The 11,980-nt window shown below is 43.2% G+C and overlaps 1 protein-coding gene across 1 annotated transcript; it reads left to right on the top strand.

Annotated features, from left to right (window-relative positions):
- Positions 1-1,956: 1,956 nt before the first annotated feature.
- LOC110875916 lies at positions 1,957-2,772 on the top strand. Its single transcript, XM_022124108.1, has one exon. It carries the CDS (start codon positions 1,957-1,959, stop codon positions 2,770-2,772), a length of 816 nt encoding a protein of 271 aa, XP_021979800.1.
- Positions 2,773-11,980: the final 9,208 nt, after the last annotated feature.

Here is an 11,980-nt window from a genome sequence, read left to right as displayed (position 1 = left end):
GTGTGATTCATTGTTGGCTGATTAGGGTTTCACGTGTGCATGTGTTAACTCTTCGGCTGCATGGGAAATAATAGCGATGGTTCTGGGAATGAATCTGCGGGTTTGTCTTCGAAGCGTGGAATAGGGCTCCGAGTAACCAATATTGACGGCAATCTGAAACTTCCAAGAAGGGGGATGTTTTCTACATCTGATGCATCGATTCTGGATGGTTTGGAAAAGATTTCGAAATCTGTGGAGAATCCATTCGTTAAACCTGTTATGGTGAATACTTTGGCTGAAGGTACAAGTGATATTCAGGCTGATAATGGTCAGATTCCTCAGGGGCAAGTCAAGCAAGCTGATATATCTTATGCTTCAAAATTGAAGTCGAGTAAGCCTACTAAACCTGTTAATTTCAGAACTTTAAAATCTGAGGAAGTGTTAGAGGATGTTGACATTGTTTTGCCTAGAGAGACTGTTAGAATGAGCCAGGATAAGTATGCAAATACTCTCTATGGCTATTTTCTGGGGAAGAGACTGGCGTTTCCAGTTGTGGAGTATTTTGCTAGAAAGAATTGGGTGAAATTTGGTTTACAAAAATCAATGATGAATTCCAATGGTTTTTTCTTTTTTAAGTTCTCGGATGAAAAAGGAATGAAGGAGGTCTTAGAAGGTGGTCCATGGCTGATTAAAAACACTCCGTTCTTGTTAAATGCTTGGTCTCCGACCACAATTCTTAAAAAAGATGATATCAAAAAGGTGGCGGTGTGGGTTAAGATTCATAATGTTCCATTAGCAGCTTATTCGGATGACGGCTTGAGCATGCTAGCAACTAAGCTGGGTACTCCAAAAATGCTTGACTCGTATACGGCCCAAATGTGTTCAGATGCATGGGGAAGGAGCAGTTTTGCTCGAGCTCTAATTGAACTCTCGGCTGAAGAGGAAATAAAAGAGGAATTAAAAATTGCTATCCCTATGGTAGAAGGTGAAGGGTATGTGAAAGAAACCATGAAGGTGGAGTATGAGTGGCGTCCTCCGAGATGTGAGATCTGCAAAGTGTTTGGTCATCAGCTTGCTGAGTGCCCAAAGAATGTCAAGATTGTGAAGGATACGGTGGAAGAAAAAGATGCGGATGGTTTTATTGTTAACAAGGGAAAGAATAATAAGAAAAAGGGGATCATAATAAACAAACCGAAGCAAAACTTCATCTATCGTCCCATTGAGAAGAAACCGAGCAATTATTCAAGTGGAGAGGCGTCGAGTAGTTCAGTTCCTACGTCTAACCCGTTTTCTATTTTGGATAAGGCAGGTGATGGTCTTAGTAAGCTAGTAAATGTTAACTCAAATAGTTGCCAGGTTACCCGTACGGAAGAGATTGTGGATGATGAGGAAAATATTGAAACGGTCTATGATGAAACCGCTTTATTCATGGAAGCGGGTGTTAAACCAAACTCTGAGGGGGCAAGCACTCCCGGTTTTGTGAGTTTAGATGGGTAGTATCGCAGCTTGGAATATTAGGGGATTGAATCTCTCCCTTAAACAGAAGGAGGTTCAGGAAGTTGTCAAAGAAAATCATCTTAATGTATGTGCTATTTTGGAATCTCATATGGATGTAGCTAAAGTTTATAATGTTTGCCAAAAAATATGTAGAAGGTGGAGTTGGACTTCTAATGGTGCGATATGTGATAAGGGAACCAGAATTATTGTGGGTTGGAATGCGGATGTGGCTGATTTAATGGTCATCTCTCAAACAAATCAGGTTGTGCATACACAAGTGTTTAATAAAGCTGATAATAAATCATTTTTTTGCTCGTTTATTTATGCGGATAATAACTATGTTAAAAGGAAGGATTTATGGCAGAATTTAAAGATTCATAGTTGTTTTGTTCGTAATAAACCGTGGGTTTTGCTGGGTGATTTTATGCTTCGTTGAATTTGGAGGATAACTTGTTCGGGTCATCAAATGTTACAACGGCTATGAGAGACTTCAAGGAGTGTGTGGAGCAGATAGAGGTTCTAGATATTAATCGGTTTGGGCTGCATTATACTGGGACTCAAAAGCCGAAGAAAGGCATAGGTGTTATGAAGAAAATTGATAGAGTTATGGGAAATGCTCAGTTTCTGGTAGATTTTCCATCGGCTCATGCTGTGTTTCAACCTTATCGTGTATCTGATCATAGTCCGTGTGTGCTAAAGCTTCCTAGTCTTGCAAAAGTCAGCCCGAAATCATTTAAGTTTGCTAATTTTTTAGTTCATAAACCTGAATTCAGGGAGGAAGTCTTGAAAGGGTGGAGTTTGCCATGCACAGGTAATCGTATGTATTGTGTTGTGAAACGTTTGAAGCAGCTGAAGTCCCCGATGCGTAAATTGTTGTATAAGCAAGGGAACGTGCATGAGAAGGTTGTTAAGCTAAGGGCGGAATTGGATGAGGTTCAAACGGCTATTGATGCTGATCCGACGAATGTTAACTTACGAAATAAAGAGGCTGATTTGGTTAGTGTTTTTAATGATGCCAAACTGGATGAGGAACATTTTTTAAAACAAAAATCTAAGATGGAATGGCTTCATGTTGGCGATTCAAATTCAGCTTATTTCCATAATGCTCTCAAGTGCAGGAATCATGTTACTCGAATAAATTGTATTAAAGATCGTCATGGTATTGTTTTTGAAGGTGTGGATGTCCCGAAAGCTTTGGTTGATCATTTTACGCAGTTTTTAGGTGTTTTGGGTAATGTTACAGAAAGCATTGATCATGAATTATTCCATAGGCGGTTATGTCCGCGGAAGGCATAACATATGGTTCGGGATGTTTCGCTAGAAGAAGTGAAGGAAGCCATGTTCTCTATTGGTAATGACAAGGCGCCAGGCCCAGATGGTTTTTCAGCGGCTTTCTTTAAACATTCTTGGGATGTGGTAGGAAATGATATCTCTTGTGCTATTCAAGAGTTTTTTGCTAATGGGAAACTTCTAAAGGAATTGAATCACACGGTGCTTGGCTCTCATCCCTAAAGTCCATACTCCTAATTCGGTTCTAGATTATCGACCCATATCTTGTTGTAATGTTCTTTATAAGTGCATTAGCAAGATTATTACAAATAGAATTAAGGATGGGCTGGACGATGTGGTGGATATTAATCAATCAGCCTTTGTTCCTGGCAGACGTATTTCGGATAATATTTTGTTGACACAAGAGTTGATGCATAATTATCATCGTAATACTGGACCCCCGAGATGTGCGTTTAAAGTTGATATTCAAAAGGCGTATGATACGGTAGATTGGTCGTTTCTAGAGTCGTTGCTTGTGGGATTTGGTTTTCACCACAAAATGGTCCATTGGATAATGGTATGTGTTACTACTGTCTCTTTCTCTATTGGAGTGAATGGTAATATTTATGGTTTTTTTCAAGGAAAAAGAGGGTTGAGACAAGGTGATCCAATGTCTCCTTATTTATTCACTATGGTGATGGAAGCGTTAACGCTCATTTTAAGGAATTTGGTGAATAATTCATCCAGTTTCAAGTTTCATAATCTTTGTAAAAAACAAAGAATTGTGAATGTCTGTTTTGCGGATGACTTGTTTATTTTTCTAGAGGCGATGTTTCTTCGGCTAGGGTTATCATGGATGGGCTATAGAAATTCAAGAATGTTTCGGGTCTTACTCCAAGTATGGCGAAGAGTACAGTTTTCTTTGGTAATGTTGGTAGGGAGGTGAAGCAAAGCATTTTACAATTGATGCCGTTTGAGGAAGGCACCTTACCAGTTCGATACTTGGGAGTTACGCTAGTATCCTCAAGGTTAGTTTTCAAAGATTGCAAGATTTTAGTGGAAAGGATGGAAGACAGAATTGATAGCTGGAAAAATAAAACTTTGTCCTTTGCGGGTCGCCTTCAGCTGATTAAATCTGTTTTATCTTCCATGCATATTTATTGGGCGTCCGTTTTTATCCTTCCGGCTAGTATTATTAATGATCTGGAGAAAAAGATGCGGGCATTTCTCTGGTGTCAAGATCCAATGAAGAAAGGACGTGCAAAAGTTAAATGGTCCGATGTGTGCCTTCCAAAATTTGAAGGTGGGTTGGGTATAAGGAGAATCCGAGACATGAATATGGCGTTAATGACTACTCATATATGGAGTCTTCTAACTAGAAGAAATTCTATATGGGTAAATTGGATCCATGAGCACAAAATAAAAGGCCAGTCGTTCTGGCAGCTTCAGTCAAGGGGAAATAGTGCAACCGGGTAGCGAAATATTTTGAACCTTCGTGATCGAATTCGTCCTTTTATTATCTCGAAGATTGGGGATGGTCTTAGTACGTCAGCGTGGTTTGATCGGTGGACACCTATAGGTCCGTTGTGTGACTTTATCTCAGCGCGAAGGGTGCATAATGCGGGTTTTAATCTTAAAACAAAGGTTTGTGAGATTCTGAATAATGGTGATTGGGGGTGGCCGAGAGCATGGATGGATTTATTTCCGGTCTTATTGAACATACAGCCACCTACTATTTGTTCTAATCGTTCTGATTTTCTTGTGTGGTGTGACGGTACGGGAGACGAACAGGATTACTCAGCATCTTTGGTGTGGAATTCGATCCGTAGTCAGGGTGCTAGTGTCCCATGGGTTGACATTGTTTGGTTTGCAAACTGTATTCCGAGACATGCGTTTTTGGCGTGGCTCATCTGCAAGCAGAAACTCAAGACGCAAGATAAATTAAGGCAATGGGATGTAGGAGGCCTTTCTAATCTCAATCGGTTATCATGTCCGCTGTGTTGTTTGGAACCGGATTCACATGATCACTTGTTTTTTCAATGCTCGTTCTCGACGCAGGTTTGGTCTTCAATTAAATCTTTTGCGGGAATTCAGCTAATGTCCAGTAAGTGGGAGGATATGGTTGATTGGTTGATTGCAGTTCCTTCAAAGAAGTCTATGCGAAGCATCATTGGGCGTTTACTCCTAGCGGCAACTGCTTATTTTATATGGCAAGAGCGTAACCAGAGGTTGTTTAAAGCAAAGAAGCGTACGGTGCATGTCATTTCTGAAGCTATTGTGTCTACGGTTAGATTGAAGCTAGCCTCGGTGAAGGTCAAGAGCTCTACGTCTAAATTGACCTTGTTAGATAAATGGAATGTGCCAAGCATGTAGTGTCTTTTGGTTGTATCTAGTTAGTAGCTAGAGTTGTTTTTGTTTTGTTTGTGGTTTGCGTTTAGCGTGTTAACACTTTCCTGGCATGTCAGGATTGTGAACTAGTAAGGAATCACCTTACTACTTGTTTTTATTGGGTGTGATATATGAAAGTGAACCGGGGTAACCCTTTACCCAAAAAAAATCATGAAAACGTGAAAGATGTAACTGTTACTATTGCAATAAAGTTGAATGGTCGCATGATTATGATTGATGTTAGTCCGATTTTTGTGTTGTTAATCATGTCCGACTTATTTGATGTGTATATGTGATAGTCCGAGCTTTAAAGGCTCAAAGCCTTGTCTGAGTTTTGTTGAATCAACTATCCGACCTTTGTGATATATGTATCAGGTCCGAGTTTTAATATGTTGCAAGTAGGGTCCGACTTTCTTAAACAATTGATGGTGGTCCGATCTTTAAACATGTAGGTGTCCGAGTTTTCTTGGGGATATGAATTGGTCCGAGTTTTCTTATTTAGTAAGGACATAGTCCGACTTTTGTATGTAAGGGGATAGGTCCGACTTTCTTTGATATGTTGTTAATGTCCGACTTTGTTAATCATCAAAAGGGTCCGAGTTTTGTGACCACTCCCCATGTCCGACCTTTTTGACCCCCAACCACCCCCACATGTCCGAGTTTTTCAAGTGGAAGTTAAGTTGTCTGAGTTTTGAACCCCCATGTGACTAGTCCGACTTTTAACCCCCCCCCCCTTAATGTCCGAGTTTTTAATCAAGGGATTTGGATGTCCGAATTTTAAAGGGGGAGTCTTATAGTCCGATGTTTAATGTATACATGCCTAACTTAACTCTGTTCATCAACAAACACATTAAATAGCAGCTCTGTAATTAGTTAACTCCATTATACTATGCATGAAATCTTGTTAATCATGTTGATACTGTTAAACACGACGATTCTGTTACTTATGTTACTGAATAACCTTGTTCGTATCAACCAAGAACTCTATCGTATGTGGTACATGACATTAACTGTCAAACGCTTTATGATATAAATTACCTGCGTATTAATACGAACATGAACTAATTTATTACACGTGCACACAATAGGACTTGACAGATTACTTGTGAGTGCATAACATAGCATACCGAGCAAACCAAGGTGAGTTCGCACTCTTACTAAGGCATGGGATTCCCAAGGGCTTGGGAATGGGATTGAAGGAATGAGATTGACTAGATTCGTGCATACACTGTTACTAGACTACCATACCATCGTCCTCGGTTGTGCAGGACACATACGTAAAACCTACGTATACTTAGACTACTCGCTATCCTCGGTTGTGAAGGATACTCATGTAAAACCTGCGTGGAATTATACTCACTACTGCCTCGGTTGTGTCAGGCACTTACGTAAAACCTACGTAAACCCCCATGTACCCCTATCCTCGGTTGTGAAGGATACTTACGTAAAACCTACGTAAACTTGTACGTATTACTGTTCTCGGGATGTGTAGAACACTTATGGTTACGCATTGTCTAGTGGTTATACAACATGGGAAGCCCCCACCAATAGAACGTACTATCGGTCCAGTAGAGCCACATGTTACAAACGAATATACTATTACGCATTTACTTTCTGTGAACTCGCTCAACTAGTTGTTGATCCTCTGTTACATGCCTTGCAGGTCGTTAGATACATGGAGCTTGCACAGGGAGGAGCTGGTCGTTGTGGGCTTGGATCGTGATTGTCTTGTCAAACACTTATGACATTTGATACTCTATAATGATGGGTTTTATTTATACGCTTCCGCTAAACAATGATAACTTACTTATGTTTTGGAACACCTTTCATATGGATTTGGTTTGGTTTAATAGCAATTACTTTTACTATATATATTGTTCTATATGATTGGTGGCTTGATCCTGGTCAGTCACGCTCCCAAGCGGTGATACTCCGCAGGTGGATTTTGGGGGTGTGACAGATTGGTATCAGAGCCATTGGTTATAGAGAACTTGGTTTTAATAAGGGGAAAACGTTTTTATTAAAACCAGACTATAACCAGAACAGTGCTCTCAACGATCCACAACGACGCTTCGCTCCACGTGCAAGACTCAACATACTAGGTAATAAGGTTTATGTTTATTGCCTGCATGCTAGAATTGCATAGAACTTTGCTCGTAGTATGCTTAGATTACACTGCTCATTACTTGTTATTGCTTGAGAACACCTATGTGTTTACACTGTTCTGTCATCGCACTATTCGCGAACCTTTCTCACTTATGTTGTCTTTGATGTGAAGATCAATGGCCGGACGAATTAACATGACACAAGCCCAGTTGACGGCTTTCGTTAATGAACAAGTTGCTGCGGCACTTGCAGCTGCTCAAGCAGGTAGTATACCCTGCAGTTTAGACTCACACTAGGATCTTTAGATCCTACATTAACTCTTGTGTTTAACCTTGTCCTATTCGTACACAATAGGTCAACACGCTCAGCAGCCCGTCTGCACTTTCAAGAACTTTATGGATTGTCGTCCTAGCACATTTAGTGGCACTGAAGGAGCGGTTGGACTCCTCCACTGGTTTGAAAAGCTCGAGTCTGTGTTCGAGATGTGTGAATGCCCTGAGGCTCGCAGAGTCAAGTATGCCACTGGTACTTTAGAGGGGATTGCTCTAACTTGGTGGAACGCACAAGTGCAGATCTTAGGGTTGGCAGCTGCTAACGCCACGCCTTTGAATGACTTCAAGGAACTGATTAAAAGGGAATACTGCACTCGGGAAGACATTCACAAGTTGGAAGATGAGTTGTACCATCTGAAAATGACTGGGTCAGAGATCGAGGCTTATACCAAGAGGTCAAACGAGTTGGCTGTGCTGTGCCCAACTATGGTGGACCCTCCAATCAAGCGCATCGAGTTGTATCTCAAAGGTTTGGCGCCAGAGATTCAGAGCCATGTGACATCGGCTAATCTTGACAACATTCAGGCTATTCAGCGCCTCGCTCATCGTATCACAGATCAGGCAGTGGATCAGAATAGACTGCCTAAACGTATCAGCGCTACTGCTACCGCTACTACTTCTGCTACACTTGCTACTCCCAGTGACAACAAGAGAAAATGGGATGGGGATTCTAGCAAGGGATCAGCTTCAGTTCAATCACATGTTCAGCAGCGAAAGACTGACAGTTATCAGAGTCCCAGTCAGCACTCTTCAGGTAGCCACAGGCAGGGCGGATATCGAGGGAACCTCCCAAAGTGCAACAACTGCAACAGACACCATAGTGGCCAGTGTAACAAGGGTCGCTGTCAAAGATGCCTCAAGATGGGTCATGAGGCCAAAGATTGTAGAAGCCCTCGGCCTGCGAACCAGAATCAGCAGCAGCCACAAGCACAGCAGAATCAGCAACAAGGCAACAAGGGGTGTTTTCATTGCGGCGCAGAAGGGCACTTCAAAAGGCACTGTCCCCAGCTAAACAGGAACCAGAACAACAACAATAATAACAATCAGGGAAATGGCAACAACAACAACAATGGTGGGAACAACAACGGCAATGAAGCAAGGGGTCGTGCATTTGTGTTGGGGCAGGGTGATGCCAGAAATGATCCCAACGTAGTTATGGGTAAGTTCCTTCTCGATGATATTTATGTTACTGTTTTGTTTGATTCGGGTGCGGATACGAGTTATATGTCTTTGAAAATGAGTAAATTGTTAAAACGTACACCAACACCCCTAAACACCAAACATGTCGTAGAACTAGCAAATGGTAAAAGTGTAGAAGCCACGCATGTAGTCAAAGGTTGTAACATCGTTCTAGCGGGTCAGGCCTTCTCAATTGATCTTATTCCAATAGTTCTGGGTAGTTTCGACATCGTCATCGGCATGGATTGGTTGTCCAAGCAGCAAGCAGAGATCTTATGTAAGGAGAAGATCATTCGTATTCCTCGTTCGGGTAAAGAAACTCTTGAAGTTCAAGGCGACAAGAGTGGTGCAATGGTTGGCATTATCTCTTTCTTGAAGGCTCAGAAATGTTTACGAAAGGGGCATACTGCCATTTTGGCACTTGTTACTGATGCATCGTCGACAGAGAAAAGAATAGAGGATATTCCAGTTGTACGCGAATTCCCTCAAGTGTTTCCTGAAGATTTACCTGGTCTACCGCCTCATCGCCAGGTCGAGTTTCAAGTTGAACTAGCTCCAGGAGCAGCACCAATAGCCCGCGCACCATATCGTTTAGCTCCAACTGAACTGGAGGAACTGTCTAAGCAACTACAAGAGCTCTTGGATAAGGGCTTCATTCGTCCAAGCTCTTCGCCTTGGGGAGCTCCAGTACTATTCGTGAAAAAGAAGGACGGCACATTCAGGATGTGCATCGATTACCGCGAACTGAACAAGGTCACAGTGAAGAACCGCTATCCTCTTCCTCGTATTGACGACTTATTCGACCAGTTGCAAGGGTCGAGTTACTACTCCAAGATTGATCTAAGGTCTGGTTATCATCAGCTGAGAGTCCGCGAGGAGGACGTCTCCAAGACAGCATTCAGAACTCGCTACGGTCATTACGAGTTCCTAGTAATGCCATTCGGGCTTACGAACGCGCCCGCAGTCTTCGTGGATCTTATGAACAGGGTGTGCAAACCCTATCTAGACAAGTTCGTCATTGTCTTCATCGACGACATCCTGATCTACTCCAAGAGTCAGGAGGAACACGAGCAGCACTTACGTCTTGTCTTGGAACTTCTTCGAAAGGAACAACTGTACGCTAAGTTTTCAAAATGCGACTTCTGGCTTCGTGAAGTCCACTTTCTAGGCCATGTGGTGAACAGGGATGGGATTCATGTCGATCCATCCAAGGTAGATTCGATACGGAACTGGCCTGCACCGCGTACACCAACGGAAATACGCCAATTCTTGGGTTTGGCGGGGTATTACAGACGATTCATTAAAGACTTCTCCAAGATCGCACAGCCGCTTACAATGCTGACACAGAAGGGTGTCACCTACCGCTGGGGAGACTCCCAGGAAACCGCTTTTCAGTACCTGAAGGATAGACTATGCAGCGCACCTATTCTCTCATTGCCAGAGGGCACGGATGATTTTGTGGTCTATTGTGACGCATCAATACAGGGGCTTGGTTGTGTATTGATGCACGGGGATAAAGTTATTGCCTACGCTTCTCGTCAACTCAAAGTTCATGAACGGAACTACACGACGCACGATTTAGAGCTGGGAGCTGTTGTTTTCGCGCTCAAGATATGGCGACACTACCTGTACGGTACCAAGTGCACAATTTACACCGATCACAGGAGTCTCGAGCATATCTTCAAGCAGAAGGAATTGAACATGCGTCAACGACGGTGGGTCGAGTTACTTAATGATTACGAATGCGCCATCAAGTACCATCCAGGCAAGGCCAATGTCGTGGCTGACGCTCTCAGTCGGAAGGACACTCTACCTAGGCGTGTACGAGCCTTGCAGCTCACTATTCAGTCCAGTCTTCCTGCTCAGATACGAACGGCCCAGATAGAAGCATTGAAACCAGAAAACGTAAAGGCTGAAGCTTTACGCGGCTCAAGGCAACGATTAGAACAAAAGGGAGACGGCGCCTACTATGTAACAGGGCGTATTTGGGTACCACTATATGGCGGTTTACGAGAACTTGTGATGGATGAAACTCACAAGTCTCGCTACTCGGTACATCCAGGTTCGGATAAAATGTATCACGACATCAGAACTACATATTGGTGGCCTAGCATGAAGGCCCACATAGCAACTTACGTCGACAAATGTTTGACGTGTGCAAAAGTCAAAGTGGAGTATCAGAAACCAGCGGGCCTACTTCAGAAGCCCAAGATACCGCAATGGAAATGGGAAGAAATTTCCATGGATTTTGTTACAGGCCTACCTAGATCTCAGCGTGGGAATGATACCATATGGGTGATCGTGGATCGACTCACCAAGTCTGCACACTTCCTGGCTATAAAGGAAACGGATAAGTTCTCCACTCTCGCAGACATCTATCTTAAAGAAGTTGTTTTGAGGCACGGGATGCCCACCTCCATCATTTCGGATCGGGATGCACGATTCACGTCAGAGCTATGGCAAGCGATGCATAAATCTTTCGGCTCACGGCTAGACATGAGCACAGCATATCACCCTCAGACGGATGGGCAGTCTGAGCGAACGATCCAAACTCTTGAAGACATGCTTCGGGCATGTGTTATTGATTTCGGCAACGGCTGGGAAAAGCATCTCCCGTTAGTGGAGTTTTCGTATAATAACAGTTACCACACCAGCATACAAGCCGCTCCATTCGAGGCATTGTACGGGCGTAAATGCCGGTCACCTCTCTGTTGGGCAGAGGTGGGGGATAGTCAGATCACGGGTCCGGAGATTGTAGTGGACGCCACAGAAAAGATTGCACAAATACGACAACGCATGGCGGCAGCACGCGACCGTCAGAAAAGCTACGCGGACAAGCGTAGGAAGCCTTTGGAATTTCAGGTCGGGGACCGGGTTTTACTTAAAGTCTCACCCTGGAAGGGTGTGGTTCGTTTTGGCAAACGGGGCAAACTAAATCCGCGGTATGTCGGACCGTTTGAGATCATTGAGAAAATAGGCAAAGTGGCCAACAAGCTAAACCTACCAGCTGAACTCGGTGCAGTTCACAATGTATTTCACGTGTCGAATCTGAAGAAGTGCCTATCAGATGAGACCCTCATAGTTCCTTTTAAGGAACTCACTATCGACGAGCGGTTGCAGTTCGTCGAGGAGCCAGTTGAAATCACGGACCGGGATGTTAAAGTCCTCAAAAACAAGAGAATCCCTCTTGTTCGAGTTCGTTGGAACTCCAAACGTGGCCCAGAGTACAC

Source organism: Helianthus annuus, chromosome 9 (assembly GCF_002127325.2).
Source record: "Helianthus annuus cultivar XRQ/B chromosome 9, HanXRQr2.0-SUNRISE, whole genome shotgun sequence".
NCBI lineage: Eukaryota > Viridiplantae > Streptophyta > Magnoliopsida > Asterales > Asteraceae > Helianthus > Helianthus annuus.
The sequence above is the reverse complement of the archived record's forward strand: the minus strand, read 5'-3'. Positions and strand labels throughout refer to the sequence as shown.

Bases quoted from the DNA above. Each gene is read 5' to 3' on its own strand.
- LOC110875916 (XM_022124108.1), top strand. From the start codon at position 1,957: ATGAGAGACTTCAAGGAGTGTGTGGAGCAGATAGAGGTTCTAGATATT.